This window comes from Megalobrama amblycephala, linkage group LG11, assembly GCF_018812025.1.
Source record: "Megalobrama amblycephala isolate DHTTF-2021 linkage group LG11, ASM1881202v1, whole genome shotgun sequence".
Lineage (NCBI taxonomy): Eukaryota > Metazoa > Chordata > Actinopteri > Cypriniformes > Xenocyprididae > Megalobrama > Megalobrama amblycephala.
In genome coordinates, this window is record NC_063054.1 from 21,184,073 (window position 1) to 21,207,186 (window position 23,114).

Here is a 23,114-nt window from a genome sequence, read left to right on the forward strand (position 1 = left end):
TGTTTTGACCAACAAAGTCTATATTTAATAAATTCTGTAAGTTAAAATTACATATAGTTTACAACATAAGACAACTTGCCCCAACTTTATTGTGCTATAGCAATATATAACCAAATATCTGTCTGGTTGGATACTCTTGCATCAGTTATTTATAATCAGAAATAAAATAAAAACAAAACTGAAAGATAGAAATGCACAACTACAGAGTCAATTAAATCTCATTTATTGAAATATAAATCTTTTGAATGTACATGGTCATAATGCATATTATAGCAAAAGAATAACATCTGTTAAAGGGAATAACTACCTAGAATTACACATATTGTACCATAGAATATACTTCATACCTCTCCCTTGTTTCCCCTCTTCCTGCACAAGAACATTCACTCTACTGTCTCTTTAAGAATCATTTGCCTTCCTTTTTCAGCATAGACAAATTTTGAACGTCTACACACTCACACACACTAAAAGCAGAATAAGAAATGCTAGAATAAAATTTTCAAAAGAAGAGTTTTAAAAAGTGCAACAGTTTTTTTTTTTTTAATATATATCTCTCTCCTCTCGACATGCCACAGTAGAGGGTGAAGATGGGGCAGGCAGTGATATGCTGAAGTCCTGTTATACAATGATACACATTTACAACAAACAGTGATGTATAACATCAAAGTAGAAAATCTAAATGACGTGTCTCTAAGATGCTTCAAGACTACAGGATTTGGCTATGTGTAAATCTACACTATGATTTTCAATTGCTTTGTTCTTGGGGGGGGGACACACAAATCTTCACAAGCAGCAAACTAGCACTTCTGGCAGGGCATGATTATCTCTGTTTCCCTTTGGTTGATATGAAATCCAATTAACAAGAAGGTAGAACTTGGAGCAGAACCCGAGAAAACTGAAAATGTAACAACATGATTTCACTGATTCACAAAGTCTTTCCTCATTACTATACTGCAGTACAAGCTTCAAATCTAGGTAAAAGCCCAAAAAGATGATGTGAAACTTCATGAGATAAGCCATTTCATTTGGATAATCTTTTTAAAGAGATTAGCTTTGAATATAATGCCTCAGACTAACATACTAGTTAAGAAATCAGAAAATTCTTCACTTCAGTTAGGTAAAAACTTTGGCCACACATAAAGATGTCATAAATAGTGTCATATCAGCATCTTATAAAGGTTGATGTCACAAAAATACGTGTGACTCGCAGGTCAAAACACAGTTGCCATTTTCTTCATTTAGGATTACATCATTTCCAAACCCAGTATTCACAAATAATATATCCATACTATCCAAACAGTACAAAAATAAAATTCAAACTGCCACACTTATTGAGACATTGACAATATATGATCAGTTACATTAAACCTATGTCTTATAGGGTTTGTGCTGTTTAGTTGGTGTACTGCTCCTCAAATTACATAAGGTCCTGTGGGAGTGAGAGGAAAAAACAGTCCTGATTCAAAATAGGTGAACGTTGACTCAGTTATGCTGTTTTTTAAAGGTGCAGTGTGTAAATGTTAGCGACATCTAGCGGTGAGGTTGTGAATTGCAATATTGAGAAGCTATGGTGGCCAGCACAGGACAAAGAAGTCATCGTTTGAGACAGCAGAGAGTAGCTAGTCAAGCAAACGTGCTCTGTTTGTCCATTTAGGGCTACTGTAGAAACATGCCGGCGCGGTGTATGTAGATAGAAATGGCTCATTCTAAGGTAATAAAAAAACATAACGGTTCATTATGTAAGGTCGTTATACACCACTGAAAACATAGTTATGTATATTATATTGCAATTCTGTCAATAGATCCTCCTAAAATTTACACATTGCACTTTTAAATGTTTATAGTGGTTTTTTGTAGCTCAGATGGATTCATTTGAAAGGTAGCAGTTGTGAAACCACCAGGTCACTGATATAATTTTAAATGACATGCTTATATTGCTGATCGGAATGCCCGTCAAAATAAAGATCATATAATTCACTGACACACGCACAAACAAACACAATCACATTACAAACATAAGTGAAATGATATACAGAAACAAATATCTACTCCACTTCCCCTTTTCATTGGTCTTAGCTTCATTTGAGTCACTTAACCACTTACTGAGTCTCATCAAGAGAGCTCATAAAGTCCTGTGGTGCACTGCTCATTCCTCCAGACCTGTAGAGGGCGATGTCTAATCCAAAAACATCAATGACATTCACGCATCAAAGTTTTTTTTTTTTCTTCTTCTGAAGGCTCCAGGAGAGTGTAGTGAGGAAAATATGATGGAAGGATGCAGAGAGAGATCCATGAACTTGTAATGAATCAGAGGAATGTTTGTCTGAAGATGTCTTTCTCTCTCTCTTTGCATCTTTCTCTTACAGGAAACTGTCCTCCACCAGGTCTCCTGAGTCCAAGCACATCTCGTCCAGCAAGGTGATGTCCTCCAGGGTCTCTCCTTCACGCTTGGTCATGGAGCTGCTAGAGCCTGTCTCTATTGCGCTTTCCTCTGACGTCTGAGAGCTACAGAGAAAAAGAGAGGACAATTCAGTCATTTTTATATTGTACTGAGTAATGGAAATTTTTTGATACTATTTATGATATGAGATTGTCAATAGTAATTTTTTTGTGTCACATGATCTTTCAGATATTCTAATATGCTGATTTGGTTGAAAACTTAATATTATTGTGGAAACGGTAATACAATTTTTTAGGATTTTTTGAGAAACAGAAAGTTCAAAACTAAAATATGTAAGTTTTGTAACATTATAAATGTCTTTACTGTCACTTTTGATCAATTTAATGCATCCTTGTTGAATAAAAGTATCCATTTCATAAAAAAAATCCTTACTGACCCCAGACTTTTGAACTGTAGTGTATATGTCCAAAATTCTTAAGAATCATCATCCTAACCTAATACCCCAAAGTGAGAATATGATGTAATTGGTGGGTACCTATGGCGATTCCTCTTGCTGTAGTCTTCATTTGACAGCGGGTCGAGGTCCGGCAGAGGAATGATGTAACCGCTGTCAGAGCTGAGTCTTTGTTCATCAAAGCCGCTCTCGCGGTCCTTCAGTTTGCCCTGGTTCTTGTAGAGCACGCCCATGTATGCATCATCATCACTGTCAATACACTGCACCCGAGTCACAGCAGGATGATCGCTCTTCAGGAAGTCATGATTCACGCGTTCATAACACTGGGAAGGGAAATATAAATACAATATTAAAAGTTATAAATTGAATAATATTCAAATATGTAAAAAAAAATCATATAAAAAATGCAATATATAAAAATAATACAAATAAAATATAAAAGAGTATTACAGCAATTACGGGGTCAAGCCGAATAAGGGGAGAAAAGGAAATATTTGTGGACATCTGTGATCATGAGGTTCAAAGCTGTTTAAATTACATCAGTTAAAGCACTTATAACATAATAACATGGTTTATAACTTCTGAGCAGTAGGTGGCGCTATGACGAAACTCTGCATGCACCCTCAAAGTCATGCCTGTGATGACATCAATACACAAAACTTTTGCAAAGATACAGCCGCATATCCATTTTGATGTGCTCGCAGTCAAATTTGTTGACGCAGTATAAAACAACAGTTGGGTCTTTAAAAAATCTTTTAATAACTTTTTGTCATGAGTGTCTGTAGATGCTACATGCCAAATTTCATACAAATCGGACAAATTTTGGCCTTGATGAATCATACCAAGTTTCGTAACGATGTATTAATGCATTTGTAAAACAGCATTTTATGACAAAATTCAAAATGGCCGACGCCCAAAATGGCCGACCAAAGAAAACTGGATATTCTCATGACTTTAGGACAAGACATTAAAAAGTTATAAGCAAAAATAGCCATTTTTCCTATCTCGGCACCAGTAGGTGGCGCTGTGACAATTCTGTGCATGTACCCCCAAGTCATGCCTGTAATGACATATACCAAGTGTGGTGTCAATACATCAAATCAATGTGAAGATACAGCATCGAATCCATTTTTGCGTGCTCGCAGTCAAATTCGTTGACGAAAAAACCAACATTTTGTGAGTGAATCTTTGAACTGTTGGTGGCGCTAGAGGGTTTGAGGTAGAGACTCCAAAGGTGCGTCCCAATTTGCGTACTAATGCACTATTCTATTACTTTTTTAAGTATAAATAGTGCGAGTAGTGTGTTCACACTGAAAAATGACTAAATAACCTTATACAATTCACGCACTACATGGATGAGTACATAGTGCATAAGTACATAGTGTATAAGTGCATAGTGTATAGTGTGTCATTTGGGACGCAACTCAAAATTGCTATGGTAACATTTCAGACTGTCCTCTATGTGTGTGCCAAATTTCAAAACTTTTTACCATACAGTTCTATGGGCTGCCATAGACTCATGAGCAGAATAATAATAAAGAAAACTAACGATTTCATTAGGGGTCTTTGCCCCTTCGAGGCTTGACCCTTAAAAAGGAGCATAGAATAGAAAAGTGATTATGTTTATGTGACATAAACATTGTAGTTAATCTCAAATTAAGCTTGCCATTCTCTCTTATAATGCACCGTACTGAAGGAAATGAGGGAGAAATTGAATAATTTCTGGTAGTTGTAAATAGCACTTCAACGCCACCATAAACACGGCTCAACCGTGATGTTCTGCCCCATTTCTGCAAGCGTTCTGTGGTTACTTGAGGGCTTACAGGCCTATTTACGAACCGCATTTCCCACCACACCCCTGCCCAAGGTGCTATAACAGGAGCTAGTTATTCCCTGGGCCATGTGACTCTGGGAAGCAGAGTTTTGAAGTACCACGTGTGGTGTCTGTTTAATAGGGCAATTATGGCTAGCTGGCGGACGCTAATGGATGCTCCTGGTCATTAGCACTGCTGGGTTTTGCCGCGTTGGGGCGTTAGCCAGCTGGAGCACTGGTGTGCTAATCTCTGTTAGCGGTCTGGTGGTGTTGCCAATGATGACATAGACATGGCCAAGGCCTCAAAGCCTAGATTGACACACTGCATTTAAGCTACAGGAAGTGGGAAGCCATTTCCACCGTACTTTTATCTGGGCCATTTATTAGGTCATGGTGGGATATATTATTATAGTTTATAAAATGTCACTATTTTATTTTTATATTATAGTTTTCATTTTCAGTTTAGTTTTATATAGTTTTAATGGAATATAAATAGAAAGAAAGAAAGAAAGAAAAGGAATAAATGCTTTCTTTCTTTCTTTCTTTCTTTCTTTCTTTCTTTCTTTCTTTCTTTCTTTCTTTCTTTCTTTCTTTCTCACAATTGCAAATTTACATCCAGCAATTCTAACTTCTTTTCTCAGAATTGCGAGATATAAACTCACAATTGCTAGTTATAAACGTCAGAATTGCAAGATATAACACAATTTTGAGAAATAAAGTTAGAATTGCGAGTTATAAACTCACAATTATGGGATATAAACTTGCAATTTTGAGAAATAAAGTCAGAATTGCAAGATATGACTTCTTTTCTCAGATTTGTGAGATATAAACTCGCAATTGTGAGCTGTAAAGTCCAATTCTGTCCAATTCTGAGTTTATATCTCACAATTCTGACATTATAACTTGCAATTGCGAGTCTATATCACACAATTCTGACATTATAACTCACAATTGCGAGTTTATATCACGTAATTTCGACAAAGTCAGAATTGTGAGATGTGAACTTGCAAATGTCAGAATTGTGAGATAAAAAGTCGCAATAACTTTGTCTAATTTTAATCTTGTTTAATTTGGTGGTTCTTTTTGGCAAAATACATGGATCAGATGTCTTCGAAGAGATTAATTACTACATCAGATTTTTTTTTTTTATTAGTTTTGGTTCATATTTGTTCATTTTTTTCAAAATCATTGTTATTTTAGATAAGAATTAAAAAAAATATATATATTAAAATCTAGGTGCTAAAGAGGATGTTTTGCTTTATACATTTTTGCAATATTACTTGAAACTGTATTTACTAACTGATAAAAGACTATTTATTAGGTGCACTGAAAGTAATAATATTAATATACATCATCTGTGCACGAGGTAGGGCCTTAAAAACATCAGCCAATCGTTTACGCGAATGCCGGTGGTAAACACTCATGTTCCAATACTCGTGCACGAGTTTTGGGAGGCGTTCCCTCGAAATTCTTACGCATGCGCTCATTTCAAAAACTCAGTAACAGTCTTTGGTTTCTCAGTCGACGAAAAGATCCTCTTTAGCACCTTTAATTATAATTATAGCACAAATATTTTAGTTACAGAAATAATTAAATAGTTTTAGTAAATGAGTGAGAAGGTGAGATAAATATTCTCCTAAAAATAATTTAATCTCAAAGAAAACTGAGATTATTTGAGAATGATAAAAAGAGAGAAAACTTGAAATCTAGTGTTCATGTTGCAGACTTACCCTCTTATATCCTGAGGGCAGCAGAGAGGCCACCATATCACTCAGGCAGTGGAAAGACGGTCTCTTCTCTGGTTCACTGTTCCAACACTTCATCATAAGCTCATAGCTGCACATCGACAAACAACAGCGCATTGGTTAGATATCTGCGCCAGCCAGAGCCAAGCGCAGCAAAACATTCGAGACGGAACGTACACATCACTGGAAGCATGCTCGGGTTTCGCCATCCGGTATCCGCTCTTGATCTTGTTGTAGAAGCTGGAATCCACAACCATACCAGGATAAGGCGTCCCTCCTACAGAAACGACAAAAACACATTCTGTACTGTGCATTTGTCATTTGTAAAGTTTGGAAATAAATTCTAAGCAAATCTATGGTCATATTAAGCATACCAAGAGAGAATATCTCCCATAATAAGATGCCATAAGACCAGACGTCACTGAGTGTAGTGTAAAGGTTGTCAAAAATACTCTCAGGGGCCATCCACTTCACTGGAAGGAAGGTCTGTTTGTGAGAGACAAAAAAGTATTAGAAGATGATTGTTCCAGCTCTTTTTGCCAAAATTGGACATGTTAAAACACTGGAATATCTATAATCTAAAACAAATAATCAAAAACACCACATTAGGACTAAGACAACCACTCACACTTCCTTTGGAGACATAGTTGTTATCGTGCATGATGTCTCTGGCCAGCCCAAAGTCACAGATCTTCACTATCTTGCCTTGAGACAGCAGGACATTACGTGCAGCCAAGTCTCTGTGTACACACTGAGGGAAAAACAGAATAAACAAGTGAGTGTGTTTGGAACAGAGAGTTTCAGTTCAGTTTTAGTGGGTTGTATTATATAGAAAAAGTTATTTATTTGAGATGGTCAAACATATTTATTTATCTTTTCCCATTTTTCTTCATCCCATGTAGTCTTACGCAGTTCTTTTGTCATGTACCCTTACAGCCCCATCAAAAGGCTCAAAAATTTGTTTAGCTCTTTATACTATACCGACATTATATTTGATATAATTTAGTATTATCATTAATGTTAAGACATTTTTAAACCACAAAAGGATTAACAGACTTAGATTTATCAGGATTTCTTTTAATTACAAGCAGTTTTATTTCAAATATTATTTTATTTAACAGTCCTAATATTTTATAAGTTTAACAAAGAAATATCTAGAAGCTAATGTCCTTCTAGAATATTCCTCTCTTTTCCTCAACTCTCTCCCTCAGTCTCACTCTCTATCTTTCTTCAAGGGTGGTCTAGAGTCCACCTTTGTAAGATGAGGTTACCAAATTTTAAACAAGAGGTCTAATTAATAGTTGCTATAACATGAAACGATAGCAGCATCATTATTTTCACTGCTGGGCCTCTCTCCTGAGAGGTTTCGGTTTACCAGGGAAGTTCTGCAAACCCTCATTCCTATGTATTTTAACTATACAGCCACAGGCGACCATTTTCTCAAATATAGAAACCTGCCATCAAGTCGCCTCCTCCGCAAAGACATCCAGAATCACTTTAATGTAACGTCTCAATCAATGTTATGTCTAAACTGCACGTATAAGCAAGATCAAAAGTGTTTTGAAGCAAATGTTTACAGACTAAACTGACTAGGCAGTTATCCTGCACAAACAGGATTTAACTTACGTTCTTAGAGGCCAAAAACTCCATCCCTCGAGCCACCTGATAGGTGAAACTGAGGAGGTCCACTGTCGTCAGGCCTTCATTGGTGTCATCTGAGAGAAGGTTCTCAACTTCACTGTCTGTTGTTCACACAAACACATTTTGAATGAGAACTACATGCTTAAAATGATTTTGTGTGAGTGTAAAGTCTGAGGAATGGCAGGCAGATGTATGCATTAAGACGGTTGAGCTACAATTACCATCTGTAATTGCAGAGTGCACAGACTGCAGTGACATGGGTGGACCTCTCTGCTATCACTAGCTAAACATCAGTGTGTGTGTGTCCTACAAATACCAGCCAAACCAGACCACAACATGCCAAACCTACCAGAGTACGTGCAGTAAACGAGGGTTTGACCGAAAAATAAAGTGCCAAAAGAAAAAAATCAGGAGGATTAAGAATGAGAAAACAGAACAGGAAAAGGAAAGAGGAGGAGATGTGATTTATAGTTAAAGACATAGTTCACCCAAAAATAAATACTCTGTCATTATTTATTCACCCTCATGTTCTTCCAAACCTGTATGACTTTCTTTTTTCCAGACAACACACAGGGAGAAAATAGTTTTTCATGTTCTTTTCAATGCAATTTCAATGAGCTTTCAAACTTTCAAACTTCTTTAAGTCATACAATAGCTTTGTAAATTTGTATAATTAATAGTCTCAAATTTAGATGTTTTTCTGCTCTTAATCTTGACATGTGCTCTGCTTGGTGAAAGTTCATGATTCGGGAATAAATAATTCATGGAGTCAGATCTTTTCAATGAATCGGTTGATCAGTTCCTCAAAGCTATCATATGACTTCAGAAGGCACTTTTATACTTTTATGGTGCTTTTGCATACTTTTTTAAAGTGATTGGAGAGTAAATGATGACAGAATATTAAATTTTGGGTGAACTATTCCTTTAAAATTGTTCTCTTACCATTTAACTGTCTGTGAGAGGGAGGATGGTCGTAGTCTGATCTCTGGATGGGAGAGTATTTTGAAGCTTCACTCATTTCCAGCATGGGGACGTATTGCATGGTGTCTGCCTGCTTCATGTCCATATAATCACCTTTCCCCTCAAAAGACAGGATGACGTAGCTGCACACACACACACATAAATACAGAAATAATAAGTCAGGGGAGAACATCATGCTGTGTATGTCAAATGAAAACACTCAGACTATGTGTATTGTCGGCCATGCTAATGAATGATTAGATCATCTTATAGTAGGTCATCAGAAAGATCTGATGTGTTCTGTAAGTGAATGTGCAGAGATTAGATCACCAATCTTCTCACAGTGGTTTACATCATATGGCCAGTAACCTCCTGAGCATTCTCTGAAAGGTGACATATGTACCACTTTTGTTTTGTTCCAAAACCTTGTGAGCAACTTAATAATGTTGCCTCCTAAGATACCACATTTTGGTCAAATTAAGGCAGCACTTAATATATTCTGCTCATGGCTGAAATTAAATAAAATATAAATATTTTATATAAAAAAAAAAAAACTTAAAAAACTTCAGTGAAAATTTGAGATTTTGCCTTGGCAACTTATGTAAATAAAATGAGTTTAAGTTGAAGTACTAAAATTTAAAATAAATAAATTAAAGATAATATAATACTATAATACTATTAAAGGTGCCCTAGACTCAAAATTTGAATTTACCTTGGCATAGTTGAACAAGAGTTCAGTACATGGAAAAGACATACATTGAGTTTCAAACTCCATTGCTTTCTCTTTCTTATGTAAATCTCATTTGTTTAAAAGACTTCCGGAAAACACGCGGATCTAAACATAACACCGACTGTTGCGTAACAGTCGGGGTGTACGCCCCCAATATTTGCATATGCCAGCCCACGTTCCCAACATTATGAAAGGCAGTAGACAAGGGCAGCCAGTAACGTCTGGATCTGCACAGGTGAATCAACAGACTAGGTAAGCAAGAACAACAGCGAAAATGGCAGATGGAGCAATAATAACTGACATGATCCATGATAGCATGATATTTTTAGTGATATTTGTAAATTGTCTATCTAAATGTTTCTTTAGCATGTTGCTAATGTACTGTTAAATGTGGTTAAAGTTACCATCGTTTATTACTGTATTCACGGAGACAAGAGCCGTCGCTATTTTCATTTTTAAACACTTGCAGTCTGTATAATTCATAAACACAACTTCATTCTTTATAAATCTCTCCAACAGTGTAGCATTAGCCGTTAGCCACGGAGCACAGCCTCAAACTCATAGAGAATCAAATATAAACATCAAAATAAATACTTTACTCACATAATTCGAAGCATGCATACAGCATGCATGACGAACATCTTGTAAAGATCCATTTGAGGGTTATATTAGCTGTGTGAACTTTGTAAATGTGCTGTAATATAAATCGAGAGCTCGTGTGGCAGGGAGCACGCGAATTAAAGGGGCGGCGCGCTGAAAAAAATCAGTGCATAGTTAATGATGCCCCAAAATAGGCAGTTAAAAAAATTTATTAAAAAAAATCTATGGGGTATTTTGAGCTGAAACTTCACAGACACATTCAGGGGACACCTTAGGCTTATATTACATCTTGTGAAAAAGCATTCTTGGGCACCTTTAAGATAATATAATACTTTAATTTAAAATAAATACATTAAAGATAATATAATACTATAATGACGTTGCCTCAGAGAAATGTTGATTATAAATAAAAAGTGTCAATAAATAGATTATTTTGCCAATATTTGTGTGAGCAGTGTTTTTTTTTTTTGTGTGTGTGTGTATTAGCTTAGCAACATACTAATGCTGTAAGTACTGGAAGTCTAACTCTATGAAGTTGAGTTTCCTGGGCTATTTTTGTGCCATGCAAGATACCGGCAATTTAGAGCATTCCAAATCTGTAGTTTATATAAAAGAGGAAGTCTTTAACCCTCTTGTGCTTTTTGACAGAATAATGTTATGCTTCATTTTTTTTTTTTTTTTTTTACTTCATCGGAATGGTACGAAACTTTGTAAAGGTTTTGGCACTTGCAATGTGAACACAAAAAAAAAAAAAAAAAAATCATGGACATAATTCAAAAATCACCTCTTAGAGAATGCTTAAACAGTCCTGATAATCACACTTGTACTCCTCGCAGTCAAAAATGACCGCATTGGAAATGAATGAGAAACAAATTTCATCTAGTGTAAATTTTTTATACTGCGCCCAAACAAAATCTTACTGAAAGCTCATTTTTTGAGATATCAAGCTCAAAATTGACTTAATTGGCAAAATTGACATAAACAACTTGTTTACATTTATGGATTTGATTTTCATGCAGTTTTACAGTCAAACGTCTTTTGGAAAATATATATTTCATATAAAAATTGAAAAAAGTATTTCTGTGCATTTTTCATAACAATGAACGTAAAATTCTATAACTGTTTTTTAAGTTCACTTATTTAAACTTTACTTTTCACTTCAGCAATAATCTGCCAAGTGTCATCTTTAAAAAGAGACTTAAGTCTGTGCTCCAAAGCTTTCAAGATTTATGACAGTTTAAGTTGGAAATTTCATTTTCAGGTCTATGCTCAAAACTACTGAATAAATATAATTTAGTACCATAAAATCCCCTAAAAATACAGAATATTAAATAAAAAAAAAAAAGTAAATCGGATTTAAATATAGTATATTGATTTCATTGAAACCACACAAAGAGCACAAGAGGGTTAAGGATAGTGTTATATATAGGCAATACGAAGAGGCAGCTCACTGTACCTCTTTACTTGTCTGTTATCTCTCTCCTCTCATAAATAACTTCACTTACCCAATTAGACTGAAATCCTGACATTCTTAATCTTCAATCAGATTAAAGAGCTAAATAAAAAAAATCCCTAACATCATGTTTTGACCTAAAAACTACATTCTTATTATGCAGCAAATCACATCTTTTGTGTGGGTGTATGTGTTGGCTGACCTCCTGCTACTCTCATCGGCTGGGTTGATGCCAAAGATGTCTAGATCTTTCTTGCCCTTTTCTGTGTGGCGGCTGAGAAAACCATCTCTGTTCTTATGCAGGTAATTCACCAGGTCTCCATAGAAACAATACTCTGTGATAATGTAGATTGGTCCTGAAAAGAGAAATGGTCAAAAAGAAAGAGAAAGAGTGAGAGCAGTGTTAATAAAACTAGTCTAATCTTATCAGAGACTTGTAAAATGTCTAAAAGCAGGAGGTTAAAGTTCTACATTGCACTTAACTCTGCCCGTTAAAATGCCACACAATAAAAACCCACAAACCAAGAAGACACCACCCTAGAGACCGCCTGTTTGTCTTTGTTATCTGTGTGTTTGTGCATTTTCACCTGATTTAGTGCACGCTCCCAGAAGATTGACGATGTTTAGGTGAGGGCCCAGGTGGGTCATAATTTTCAGCTCTGACATCAAAGCCTGTTTCTCACTGGAGCGTGCTGTCGCTGAGGAAGCAATCATATTACCAGTTATATTACCATATTGTCAACAAAAATGAGCTTTCAGTATCATTAATCATCATAATGCATAGATGAGGTATTGCTGTTATTATCAAATTATCTGCTTGTAAACAAATACTCTGCCACCAGTGTAGGGTAAAGTTATAATAAAAGTAATGCATTACAATATTGCGTTACTCCCTAAAAAGTAACTACACTGAACAAAATTATAAACGCAACACTTTTGTTTTTGCCCCCATTTTTCATGAGCTGAACTCAAAGATCTAAAATGTTTTCTATGTACACAAAAGGCCTATTTCTCTCAAATATTGTTCACAAATCTGTCTAAATCTGTGTTAGTGAGCACTTCTCCTTTGCCGAGATAATCCATCCACCTCACAGTTGTGGCATATCAAGATGCTGATTAGACAGCATGATTATTGCACATGTGTGCCTTAGGCTGGCCACAATAAAAGGCCAGTTTTACTGTATTGGGGGAGTCCGGAGGGGTCTGAAAACCAGTCAGTATCTTGTGTGACCACCATTTGCCTCACGCAGTGCAACACATCTCCTCAGGTTGTTGATTGTGGCCTATGGAATGTTGGTCCACTCCTCTTCAACGGCTGTGCGAAGTTGCTGGATATTGGCAGGAACTGGAACACGCTGTCGTATATGCCGATCCAGAGCATCCCAAACATGCTCAATGGGTGACATGTCGGTGAGTATGCTGGCCATGCAAGAACTGGGGTGTTTTCAGCTTCTAGGAATTGTGTACAGATCCTTGCAACATGGGGCCGTGCATTATCATGCTGCAACATGAGGTGATGGTCGTGGATGAATGGCACAACAATGGGCCCTTTAGGATCTCATCACGATATCAAAATGCAATCAATAAAATGCACCTGTTTTCATTGTCCATAACATACGCCTGCCCATGCCATAACCACACCGCCACCATGGGCCACTCGATCCACAACGCTGACATCAGCAAATCGCTCACCCACACGACGCCATGCACGCTGTCTGCCATCTGCCCTGTACAGTGAAAACCGGGATTCATCCGTGAAGAGAACACCTCTCCAAAGTGCCAGATGCCATCGAATGTGAGCATTTGCCCACTCAAGTCAGTTACGATGACGAACTGCAGTCAGGTCGAGACCCCGATGAGGACGACGAGCATGCAGATGAGCTTCCCTGAGACGGTTTCTGACATTTTGTGTAGAAATTCTTTGGTTATGCAAACCGATTGTTGCAGCAGCTGTCCGGGTGGCTGGTCTCAGATGATCTTGGAGGTGAAGAGGCTGGATATGGAGGTCCTGGGCTGGTGTGGTTACACGTGGTCTGCGGTTGTGAGGCTGGTTGGATGTACTGCCAAATTCTCTGAAACGACTTTGGAGACGGCTTATGGTAGAGAAATGAACATTCAATTACACGGGCAACAGCTCTGGTGGACATTCCTGCAGTCAGCATGCCAATTGCACGCTCCCTCAAAACTTGCGACATCTGTGGCATTGTGCTGTGTGATAAAACTGCACATTTTAGAGTGGCCTTTTATTGTGGCCAGCCTAAGGCACACCTGTGCAATAATCATGTTGTCTAATCAGCATCTTGATATGCCACACCTGTGAAATGGATGGATTATCTCGGCAAAGGAGAAGTGCTCACTAACACAAATTTAGACAGATTTGTGAACAATATTTTGTGTACATAGAAAAAGTCTTAGATCTTTGAGTTCAGCTCATGAAAAATGGGGGCAAAAACAAAAGTGTTAGTTTATAATTTTGTTCAGTGTAATTGCGTTACTTAGTAACTTTTTATGAAAAGTAATGTGTTACATTACTATTGCGTTACTTTTGGTTGAAGCTGGGCTTCCTTGTTTTTTAATAACAACAGAAAAGTTATATTTTTGGCACATGTAAAGGCCCTTTCACACCAAAAGTGAAATGAATAAGCCTTAGGCTGAAGGAAATGCATATTTACGCCTGTACAGTAGAGGGCGCAGCTCAAACAAACCTTTCAGCTATGCTGCCATTCTGGATTAAAGAAGAATTGGATACAGGAGAAGGAAGTTCAACACTCTTATTTCTAAAACTAATCTAAAGTAATTTTTGCTTATTAGTATACTACAATAATCATCATGTTCACACAGCGCACACCACACCTCTGCACTTTATTTCTCTCAACAAGGGGACAGGAGAGATGTCAGTCAGTAAATGTGAAAAAGTAACTTGCATTACTTATTTGAAAAAGTAACTTCGATATTTTGTTGTAAATTGAAAAGTAATTTGTTACTTTACCAGTTACTTGAAAAAGTAATCTGATTACGTAACTTAAGTTACTTGTAATGCGTTACCCCAAAGACTGTCTGCCACCATGCATTTTATATATGGCAAATCAGAACTACTAGTTAAATATTCAATTAACTCACGTTTAAGCATTTTTACTGCCACTTTCATCACAGGTTGAGAACGACTAAGTCCATAAGCAGTGCCCTCCACCACTTTCCCAAATGCTCCTGAGCCCAGGACACGGCCTGCAATACACACACACAAACTTTTCATTCATTTGCATAACCAGAGGATGCCACAGAAACATTATCTAGTGTAAGAGAGCATGCAAACACAAAGCGCTTTCTGTAACTTTCAGTATTACCACAGTGGTTTCCTGTGCAAGACCATTTTGGATGTTTGAGTCAAAAACCTCAAACAGTCACCACACAAATCACCTAAATAGAATCTGTGCAGTAGATTGTGATGAGGACGGATTACAAAACCACAATCCTATCAAGCACACAACCACAACAAAATGTCACTTAAAGATGGCTGAACCACACAAGATCATGGTGGACTGATTCACTACAACTTTAACTCACCCAGAACAAGGCTATCCCGAGAGAACTCCCAGCGGGAGTCATATGGAAGCTGCATGGGATCGACATATATGTATTCGTGACCATCCGGACTGACCGATTCAATCACACGCCATCTGATCTCGTAACGTGGTTTCTGTAACACAGGTGCAGAAGGAGAGAGTGATTCTTATATATTCCGTAACAGAGCTTACAGATACTGGAGGACAATCAAGCTGTTCCACACTCAGGCTGAGAGGTGAGCAGTGTCATTCACACACAAATAAAGTGACATATGTGCAATTTATAATCTCATTTCACTGAATCTCACCCTCAGACAAGCTAACATGACTGTGTCAATGCATTAAAGGGATAGTTCACCCAAAAATGAAAATTCTGAATATATTTTGAAGAAAATGGGTAACTAAACAGTTGATGGTTTACACTGACTTCCACAGTATGAAAAAAAAAAATACTATGGATGTCAATGGGGCCCATCAAATTGGTTACTGACATTCTTCAAAATATCTTGTTTAAGTTTAAAAGTTTGGAACAACTTGAGAGTGAGTAAATGTAGACAGAATTTTCATTTTTGGATGAACTATCCCTTTATATCTAGTCATACCTTGAATGTGTATGAGTGACTACAAGAATGGATATAAGAGAGTGAATTTGGGGATTTGTGAATGCATCAGTGGGTGAATGTCTGAACAGATAAGTTGGTGGGTGAATGAGTGAGTGAATGAGTAAACAGGTACATTACCATTAAAAAAGTGTGAGGTCAGTAACATTTTCAATGTTTTTGAAAGTCTCTTACGCTCACCAATGCTAAATTTATTTGATCAAAAATACAGTAAAACAATAATATTGTAAAATATTATTACAGTGCAAAATAACCTTTCTAATTGAATATATTTTAAAATGTAATTTATTCATGTGATGGCAAAGCTGAATATTTAGCATCATTACTCCAGTCTTAAGTGTCACATGATCCTACAGAAATCATTCTAATATGCTGATTTGATTATCAATGTTAAACAGATGTGCTGCTTAATATTTTTGTGTAAACTCTAATACATTTTTGATGAGTTACTGTCACTTTTGATCAAATTTATGCATCCTTGCTGAATAAAAGTATTCATTTCTTAATTTTTTACGGACACCAATCATTTGATTGGCAGTGCAAGTAACAATTGAATAAGCGTTTCAGTGAGTGACTTAGTGAGTAAATAGTCGAGTAAGTAAGCAAATGGTTGAGTAAATGGTTGAGTAAATGGTTGAGTCAATGAGTCAGTGTGAATAAATGAGTAAATGGGCAAGTGATAGAGTAAATAAATGAGCCAATGTGAATGAGTGAGTGGATGAATGAGTGAGTACCTGTTTCCAGATAATGACCAGCACAATGAGTGAGATGACGACAATGACCAGCAGCACCAGAACAGCAGCAGCCACAGTGAGCTCCGAGTGCGGACCTGAACACACCAGCATCAATGAAGAAGTGGAGGGTGGAAATATGGAAGGATATGGTACAGAACTGATATATGACAACTCCTTAAGCTAAAGCTAAACTAATGTACCTTATAATGCCATCATAAAGGTATAAACATTTTGAACTGCATCACTCTCATATATTGGTTAAAGGGTTAGTTCACACAAAAATGAAATTTTTGTCATTAATTACTCACCCTCATGTCGTTCCACACCCATAAGACCTTCATTCATCTTCGGAACACAAGATATTTTTGATGAAATCTCCATAGACAGCAATATAATTATCACTTTCAAGGTCCAGAAAGGACATCGTTAAAACAGTCGACGTGACTGCAATGGTTCAACCTTAATTTTATGAAGCGATGAGAATACTTTTTGTGCACAAAAACAAAACAAAAATAACGACTTTATTCAACAATATCTTCTCTTTTGTGTCATTCTCATATGTTCTTTACATTCAGCATTTTTCTAGGTTCTACGTCAGAACGCCAACTCATTATTGGCCGGCTACTGCGTCAGCATCACATGCATGCATTGTGCTGCGTAAGTAAACAGTGTCGGCCAATACTGAGCCACTGTGTTTACTACGTCAACTGCAAAAGGATAATGACAGGGAAGAGAAGAGATTGTTGAGTATTCTCGTCGCTTCATAAAGTTAAGGTTGAACCACTGCAGTCATGTCGACTGTTTTAACGATGTCTTTAGTACCTTTCTGGACCTTGAAAGTGGTGGTTAAATTGCTGTCTATGGAGGAGTCATATACCTCTCGGATTTTATCAATAATATCTTAATTTGTGTTCCGAAGATGAAGGTCTTACGGGTGTGGAACGACATGAGGGTGAGTAATTAATGACAGAATTTTAATTTTTGGGTGAACTAACCCTTTAATCAAGGTGCCCAGTGTGAGCAATTCATTTAAGCTGTAACTTAGTGAAGCGAAACCCCTGCCAACAGAAACTAGTGTAAACACATATGGATTTGTTTCTAAAAGCAGTGGATGGTCCACCTGAGGAATCTATCACAGGAAAATGACATGGGGAGCCCGATAAGACAGGCATGAAATGAGGCTAACAGATGTAAGGACTACTAAAGTACCATTTGCTGAGTTTAAAGCACCATGATGAACAAATAATCGCACACAAACACATAAATGCAGAGACGTTTCATTACAATGACTGAAATTTCAACAAACAAAACATAACCTCAGTGCAAATCTACTCCCAGGAATTCATCCCTAAATAAACTGTACACCTGTGATTCAAATTAGTTTCAAATCAGCTTGAAACTTTGTTTACCCTGTGAACACATGACAAACCGTGGCACTAAGATATTTAGAGAACTTCAGATGAATGGACTGGTTTATAAAATCAACTTTGACTCTTAAAATTACAAACAGCAGTCTCTAAAGAGACAAGAACAGGCCTCTTACCATTTGACACAAGTTTAACTCCCGTGAAACGGCACCAATGTCATTCCTGGCCAGACAGCGCACAGCAATCGTGCTCTCAAGATGGTGGAAAATGAGGTGACTCTCAATGTGGTTGTCCACATTCATTTGAAATTCCACAGTGATGTCCGTAGAGTTGATCGGAAGCGGCATCCACTGGGAGGAATCGTTGGCACAGCTGGTGGAAGAAAGAAAAGTGAGGTCAGCATAATGTCATTATGGTGACTTGACTTTAATCTCTAGGGATGTGACTGTGTCACCTACTTTGGACTGCTTTTATAGAAGGAAAGAGTGAGAAATGATGACTGAATGAAGGAAGGAAGACACAAATACCTGTATTTAGGGTAACAGAGCAAAACAAGAAGAAAGAAAGCTTACTGTTTAATGTTTTTGCAGATATACCAGTCCACGTCAGGGGCCGGGGAGCCGCCAACAGTGCACACCACTTCCTGACCTGCAGCAGAGCCATGGTGAATGTCCATCAGGTCCACAATCACAGGGGGAACTGTAAGAGGAGACAGATTTTTACTTCCCCTGCCAACATATTCACTGGTTCCACCACATTTTTTTTTTGGGGGGGGGGCAACAAAAATAAATTAATATTTTTATTCAGCAAAGATGCAAAAGTGACAATAAAGACAATAAAGTATTTATATTTCAAGTAAATTATGTTCTTTTGAACTTTCTATTTATCAAAGAACCCTGAAAAAATTGTTTTCCATAAAAACATTATGCATCTGTTTTCAACATTGAGCAGCAAATCAGCATATTAAAATGATTTCTGAAGGATCATGTGACACTGAAGACTGGAGAAATGCTTTGCCCTTACAGAAATAAATTACTTTTACAAATACATTCAAAAATATATAAAAAAGTTTAAAAAAGTAAAAAAAAAAAAAAAAAAAAAAAAAAAAAAAATATATATATATATATATATATATATATATATATATATATATAATACAAATAAATTATTACTTTTTTTAAAATTTGAAATGAAATGCATACAAATATAACTTCATGGAAGCTATGACTTCATACACTTTATTTGGAAAATGATACTGTGCAAAACATTATTGATTTGTTTGATGCTTTAGCAAACAGGTTTCATGACAGAAGTTTCCATTTAATATCAGCTTTATTTTTGAGCCTTGAATTGTGATTAAATGTTTATTTTGTGCAAAAACCCTTACTTGGTGTAATTATTTTCAATATTTTCTACACCTCTGTTTTGAACGCATACAGAACAAAGACATCCTGCACTTATACTGTAAGTACACATAGCTACAGATTGCTTGACAAAGATCCTCCAGTTGACAACAAGAAAAACATAAACAAATGTATGTAAAAAGTGGTGAAGAAAGATATAGAGGTGCACCGAGATAAACCAACAGCAAGCAGAGGCAAAAGCAAACACATGTAAATGTAGGTAAACGAAAAGAGTGACAGAAACAATTTGCAGGTACAGAAAAAAAAGAAAAGGTCCCACCTTTAACCTGAAGGTAGTAATTGTAGCTGGTAGTCAGGTTGCCTATTTCTGCCCTGATGGTATAGTTCCCACTGTCCTCCGCTTTAGCCCTGATCAGGGTCAACACACCCTGGTAACTGAACAAACCACACAACAGCTTTAACTTAACAATTTTAAAATAAATGTTGATGTGTTTTTTGTCTATTTAAGCACAAAAATAGCTTTTAATTATTGAAAATGTTAAAGTACAGCAATTTTAGTCATTGTAAATGCAGAACATGTAAGCAAGCCACAGTGCTTAAATGAGGTTGGTGAGGAGGAAGTCGTGGTCACCTGGTCTCGCCGATTTTCTGGAGGTTGGAGCTGATCTCTGCAGCAACATCTCCCAGGATGGAGCCATCCTTTAACCATGTGACTTTGGGGGCAGGGAAGGACTCTATGTCCACCCTGAACTCTCGCACCTCATCCAGCCTAGCAGTCTCCACCGGACCAATCACTGGATTTAGGTGCACAAACTCATGATCTGCACATACGGGAAGATTAGGACTGCAAATTAATCACTGTCACTGAAATGAAGCATATGTGCGAATCTGCCATACGCATTGAAAATCATGTGTATTTTATAGCGTGTGCCTGTGTGAATGTATATGTGATCTCTGTACCATAGACTGTAATAGTGAGATGTTTGGTTTGGCTCTCGTTGCTCATAATGTCAGTGATGGAGCAGACGTAGACGCCGCTGTCTTTCGGTGAGGCATTAGACACTGTCAGAGTATAATGGATCTCAAGATCTCGCTTATTCTCCTTTACGGTCTTTACTCCTCGATCCGCCTGAGAGAGAACGACAGAGGCAGAATATAAATGTATTTTTTTTATTATTTTATCTAGGTTAAACAAGATTTGTAGGAATGTGAAGTGTATTTGTTTTTTTTGTTTTTGCTTTTTTGGAGCAGTTTATCTTACCAGTTTCCCAGGGTATTTCCAGTGGTCCTCCAACATCTCACTGCCTCTGGCCACACAGTCAACAGTGATGGTCTCACCCACCAGAAGAGCCTTCTTCTCTGCTCGTAGCTCGACTCTCAAATCAGACCCTCCTGAGAGACAATATAATGACTTCAAGTTCAGTTGGTTCAGTACATGGTAGGGGAAGACACAAAACGTATTCATTCAATCTCATTCAATTCATACAACTCGCATGTTATTGAATATGGCAACGTTAATGTATTTGGTCTTGGCAGACTAGGAGGCTACTAGGACTAGAAGGCTACGCTGCTGCTGCAGATCAAGTATGGAATTGCTACTGCTAACAGATACACAGACACACTGCTGTGAGTATGTGGGATATGCTGCTGCTGCATAAACAGACATACATCAATCCTGATCTAAGGAGGTGGAGATGGGGAGGTGGAGGGTTTCAGAAGAACTCTGATGCAGGACTAGCTTACAGCAAACAATGCTGAGCAAGCAATCTCATTGGCTGCAGGATCAGCAGAGGCCAATCATCTTGTGCCATGAGGTGTGACTGCTTGCAGATTGCGTGTAAAGGACCTATCAGCCTGCACCTTCTAGAGTTTCATGACTGAACTAGGTGTGTATATATATACAGTCAAACCTAAATGTATTCAGACACCTTGAACATTTCGTTCATTAATACAGTTTATTCACTATAGTTTAAAAAAATAATAAAATATGACAAGATCTCAGAGTTAAATCAATAAATATATTATGTCAGATAACACTTAAACAAAACATGGTCAGGTCAAAGTGTCTGAATAATTTTTGGTTCCAATTTTTTTTAATCAATTTTACTGGTAGTCCACTGTATGAAGAATTTTTGGGTATAATATGTCGCAGTTTATTTTATTTTGCTATGCTCACTTACATAAATGATTTATAGTGTCCTGCACCCACTAGTAAAAATATATCAAAAATATCAAAAATGTCTGAATAAGTTTTGGTTTGACTGTATATATATATATATATATATATATATATATATATATATATATATATATATATATATATATTCAGTAGTGTGCCACCACCAGCTTTGTTGTTTTATTGGTTTAATGACCATCCATATTTATTTTTCAGTCTCTTTATTAAGATACAAATGAAATATGTACACAAAATGTAAAAAAATAAAAAAAACTTCTCATCAGATTTTGAAAGTTTTCATGGCCTTCCAGTCCTTTTCCATTCCATTTAGGTTTAAGAATGCCAGGTTCCTGCTATTGCTCAATTGTAAGGGGAAGTCACTAAATACTTGCCACTTTAGCCAATAAAAGCATTTTTTTCTGATTTTTTTTCTTCTGTTTTTTTTAATACTGCATACAAATGTACTGTATTTTCTGGTTATGTTCTAATAAAAAGACTGAGAAATAATTATATATGGTCATTATATCATTGCTAAAACAACATCTAATGGTGGCCTAAGACTTTTGCACAGTATTGTATGTATATATGTATATATGTATATGTGTGTGTGTGTGTGTGTTTCTAACCCAATGGCAAATGTTTTAACAATAGAATATTTAGATTTTTTTTTAAATGTAAAATAAAACAAAAGCACTGATTTTTGCATTGAAAGATACCACCTGCCATTCACAAAATCAAACGCATTCTCACCTGTCCAGCCGTGAACAATGTATTGTATGCTGTCATGCTCCTGTCCATTAATGAGGGCCCTGCAGACATATGTCCCAGCGCCGAAGAGGCCAACGAAACCTCTCTTGCTGTCATAGACGCTGGGCAGAACCTGATCGGTGTCAATGTGAATCAGAGAGACACTGGTGCTGGGGTCTGTCACGCGGCACGGAATCTCCATTTCATCATGACTCGTCAGCACATGGTTTTCAAAAGGGGCCATGGATGGTACAAACGGCGTTTGTGGATCTGTGTGTGTTGATGGATCAAAATGTTTTCAGGGAAGAAATTCAATACAAAAGCCTTCATAATAACATATTATATATATTTTTTCAAACAACATCACTGCAACAATCCAGCTTGTACAATAAGAGGGGCAAAAAAACAAATCAGTACCTACCTGGCACATAAATGTAGATGATAGTCTCTTCAGTGTTGTTGCTGAACTCATAGTAGCAGATGTATTCTCCTGTATGAGCGGCTGTCGCATTGTCAATAGTCACAGTGGAGATGAAGAGTCCTTTCTTTTCAGAGTTGGTCTGATCATGAAGATAAACAGGGCTGCGCCAAGCGAGTTCGGCCTGACCTCGACACGTGAGTCGGAAAGTTGAGTGGAGAGACACCTCCATGCTCTCCCTCTGGGGCCACATCACTGGAGCCAGCACTGACTGTGGCAGCACTGGGTACATGGCTGTACAAAAAAACACTTTGATCATGAGATGAAC

The 23,114-nt window shown here is 37.1% G+C and overlaps 1 protein-coding gene across 1 annotated transcript in view; it reads right to left on the bottom strand.

Annotated features, from left to right (window-relative positions):
- Nucleotides 1–207: 207 nt before the first annotated feature.
- pdgfra (platelet-derived growth factor receptor, alpha polypeptide) overlaps nt 208–23,114 on the bottom strand; it is a 31,265-nt gene continuing 8,358 nt past the window's right edge. The window contains exons 9-29 of the mRNA XM_048206673.1: nt 22,790–23,080; nt 22,372–22,638; nt 20,707–20,837; nt 20,406–20,574; nt 20,077–20,266; nt 19,765–19,880; nt 18,654–18,780; nt 18,271–18,453; nt 16,715–16,823; nt 15,362–15,494; nt 14,918–15,022; nt 12,385–12,495; nt 12,000–12,153; nt 8,997–9,157; nt 8,040–8,155; nt 7,042–7,164; nt 6,788–6,899; nt 6,591–6,690; nt 6,399–6,504; nt 2,937–3,178; nt 208–2,505 (exon numbers count right to left, since the gene is read on the bottom strand). Of these exons, the coding sequence (XP_048062630.1) occupies nt 2,361–2,505; nt 2,937–3,178; nt 6,399–6,504; nt 6,591–6,690; nt 6,788–6,899; nt 7,042–7,164; nt 8,040–8,155; nt 8,997–9,157; nt 12,000–12,153; nt 12,385–12,495; nt 14,918–15,022; nt 15,362–15,494; nt 16,715–16,823; nt 18,271–18,453; nt 18,654–18,780; nt 19,765–19,880; nt 20,077–20,266; nt 20,406–20,574; nt 20,707–20,837; nt 22,372–22,638; nt 22,790–23,080 (3,191 nt within the window). The 3' untranslated portion in view covers nt 208–2,360. The remainder of the gene's footprint in view (nt 2,506–2,936; nt 3,179–6,398; nt 6,505–6,590; nt 6,691–6,787; nt 6,900–7,041; nt 7,165–8,039; nt 8,156–8,996; nt 9,158–11,999; nt 12,154–12,384; nt 12,496–14,917; nt 15,023–15,361; nt 15,495–16,714; nt 16,824–18,270; nt 18,454–18,653; nt 18,781–19,764; nt 19,881–20,076; nt 20,267–20,405; nt 20,575–20,706; nt 20,838–22,371; nt 22,639–22,789; nt 23,081–23,114) is intronic.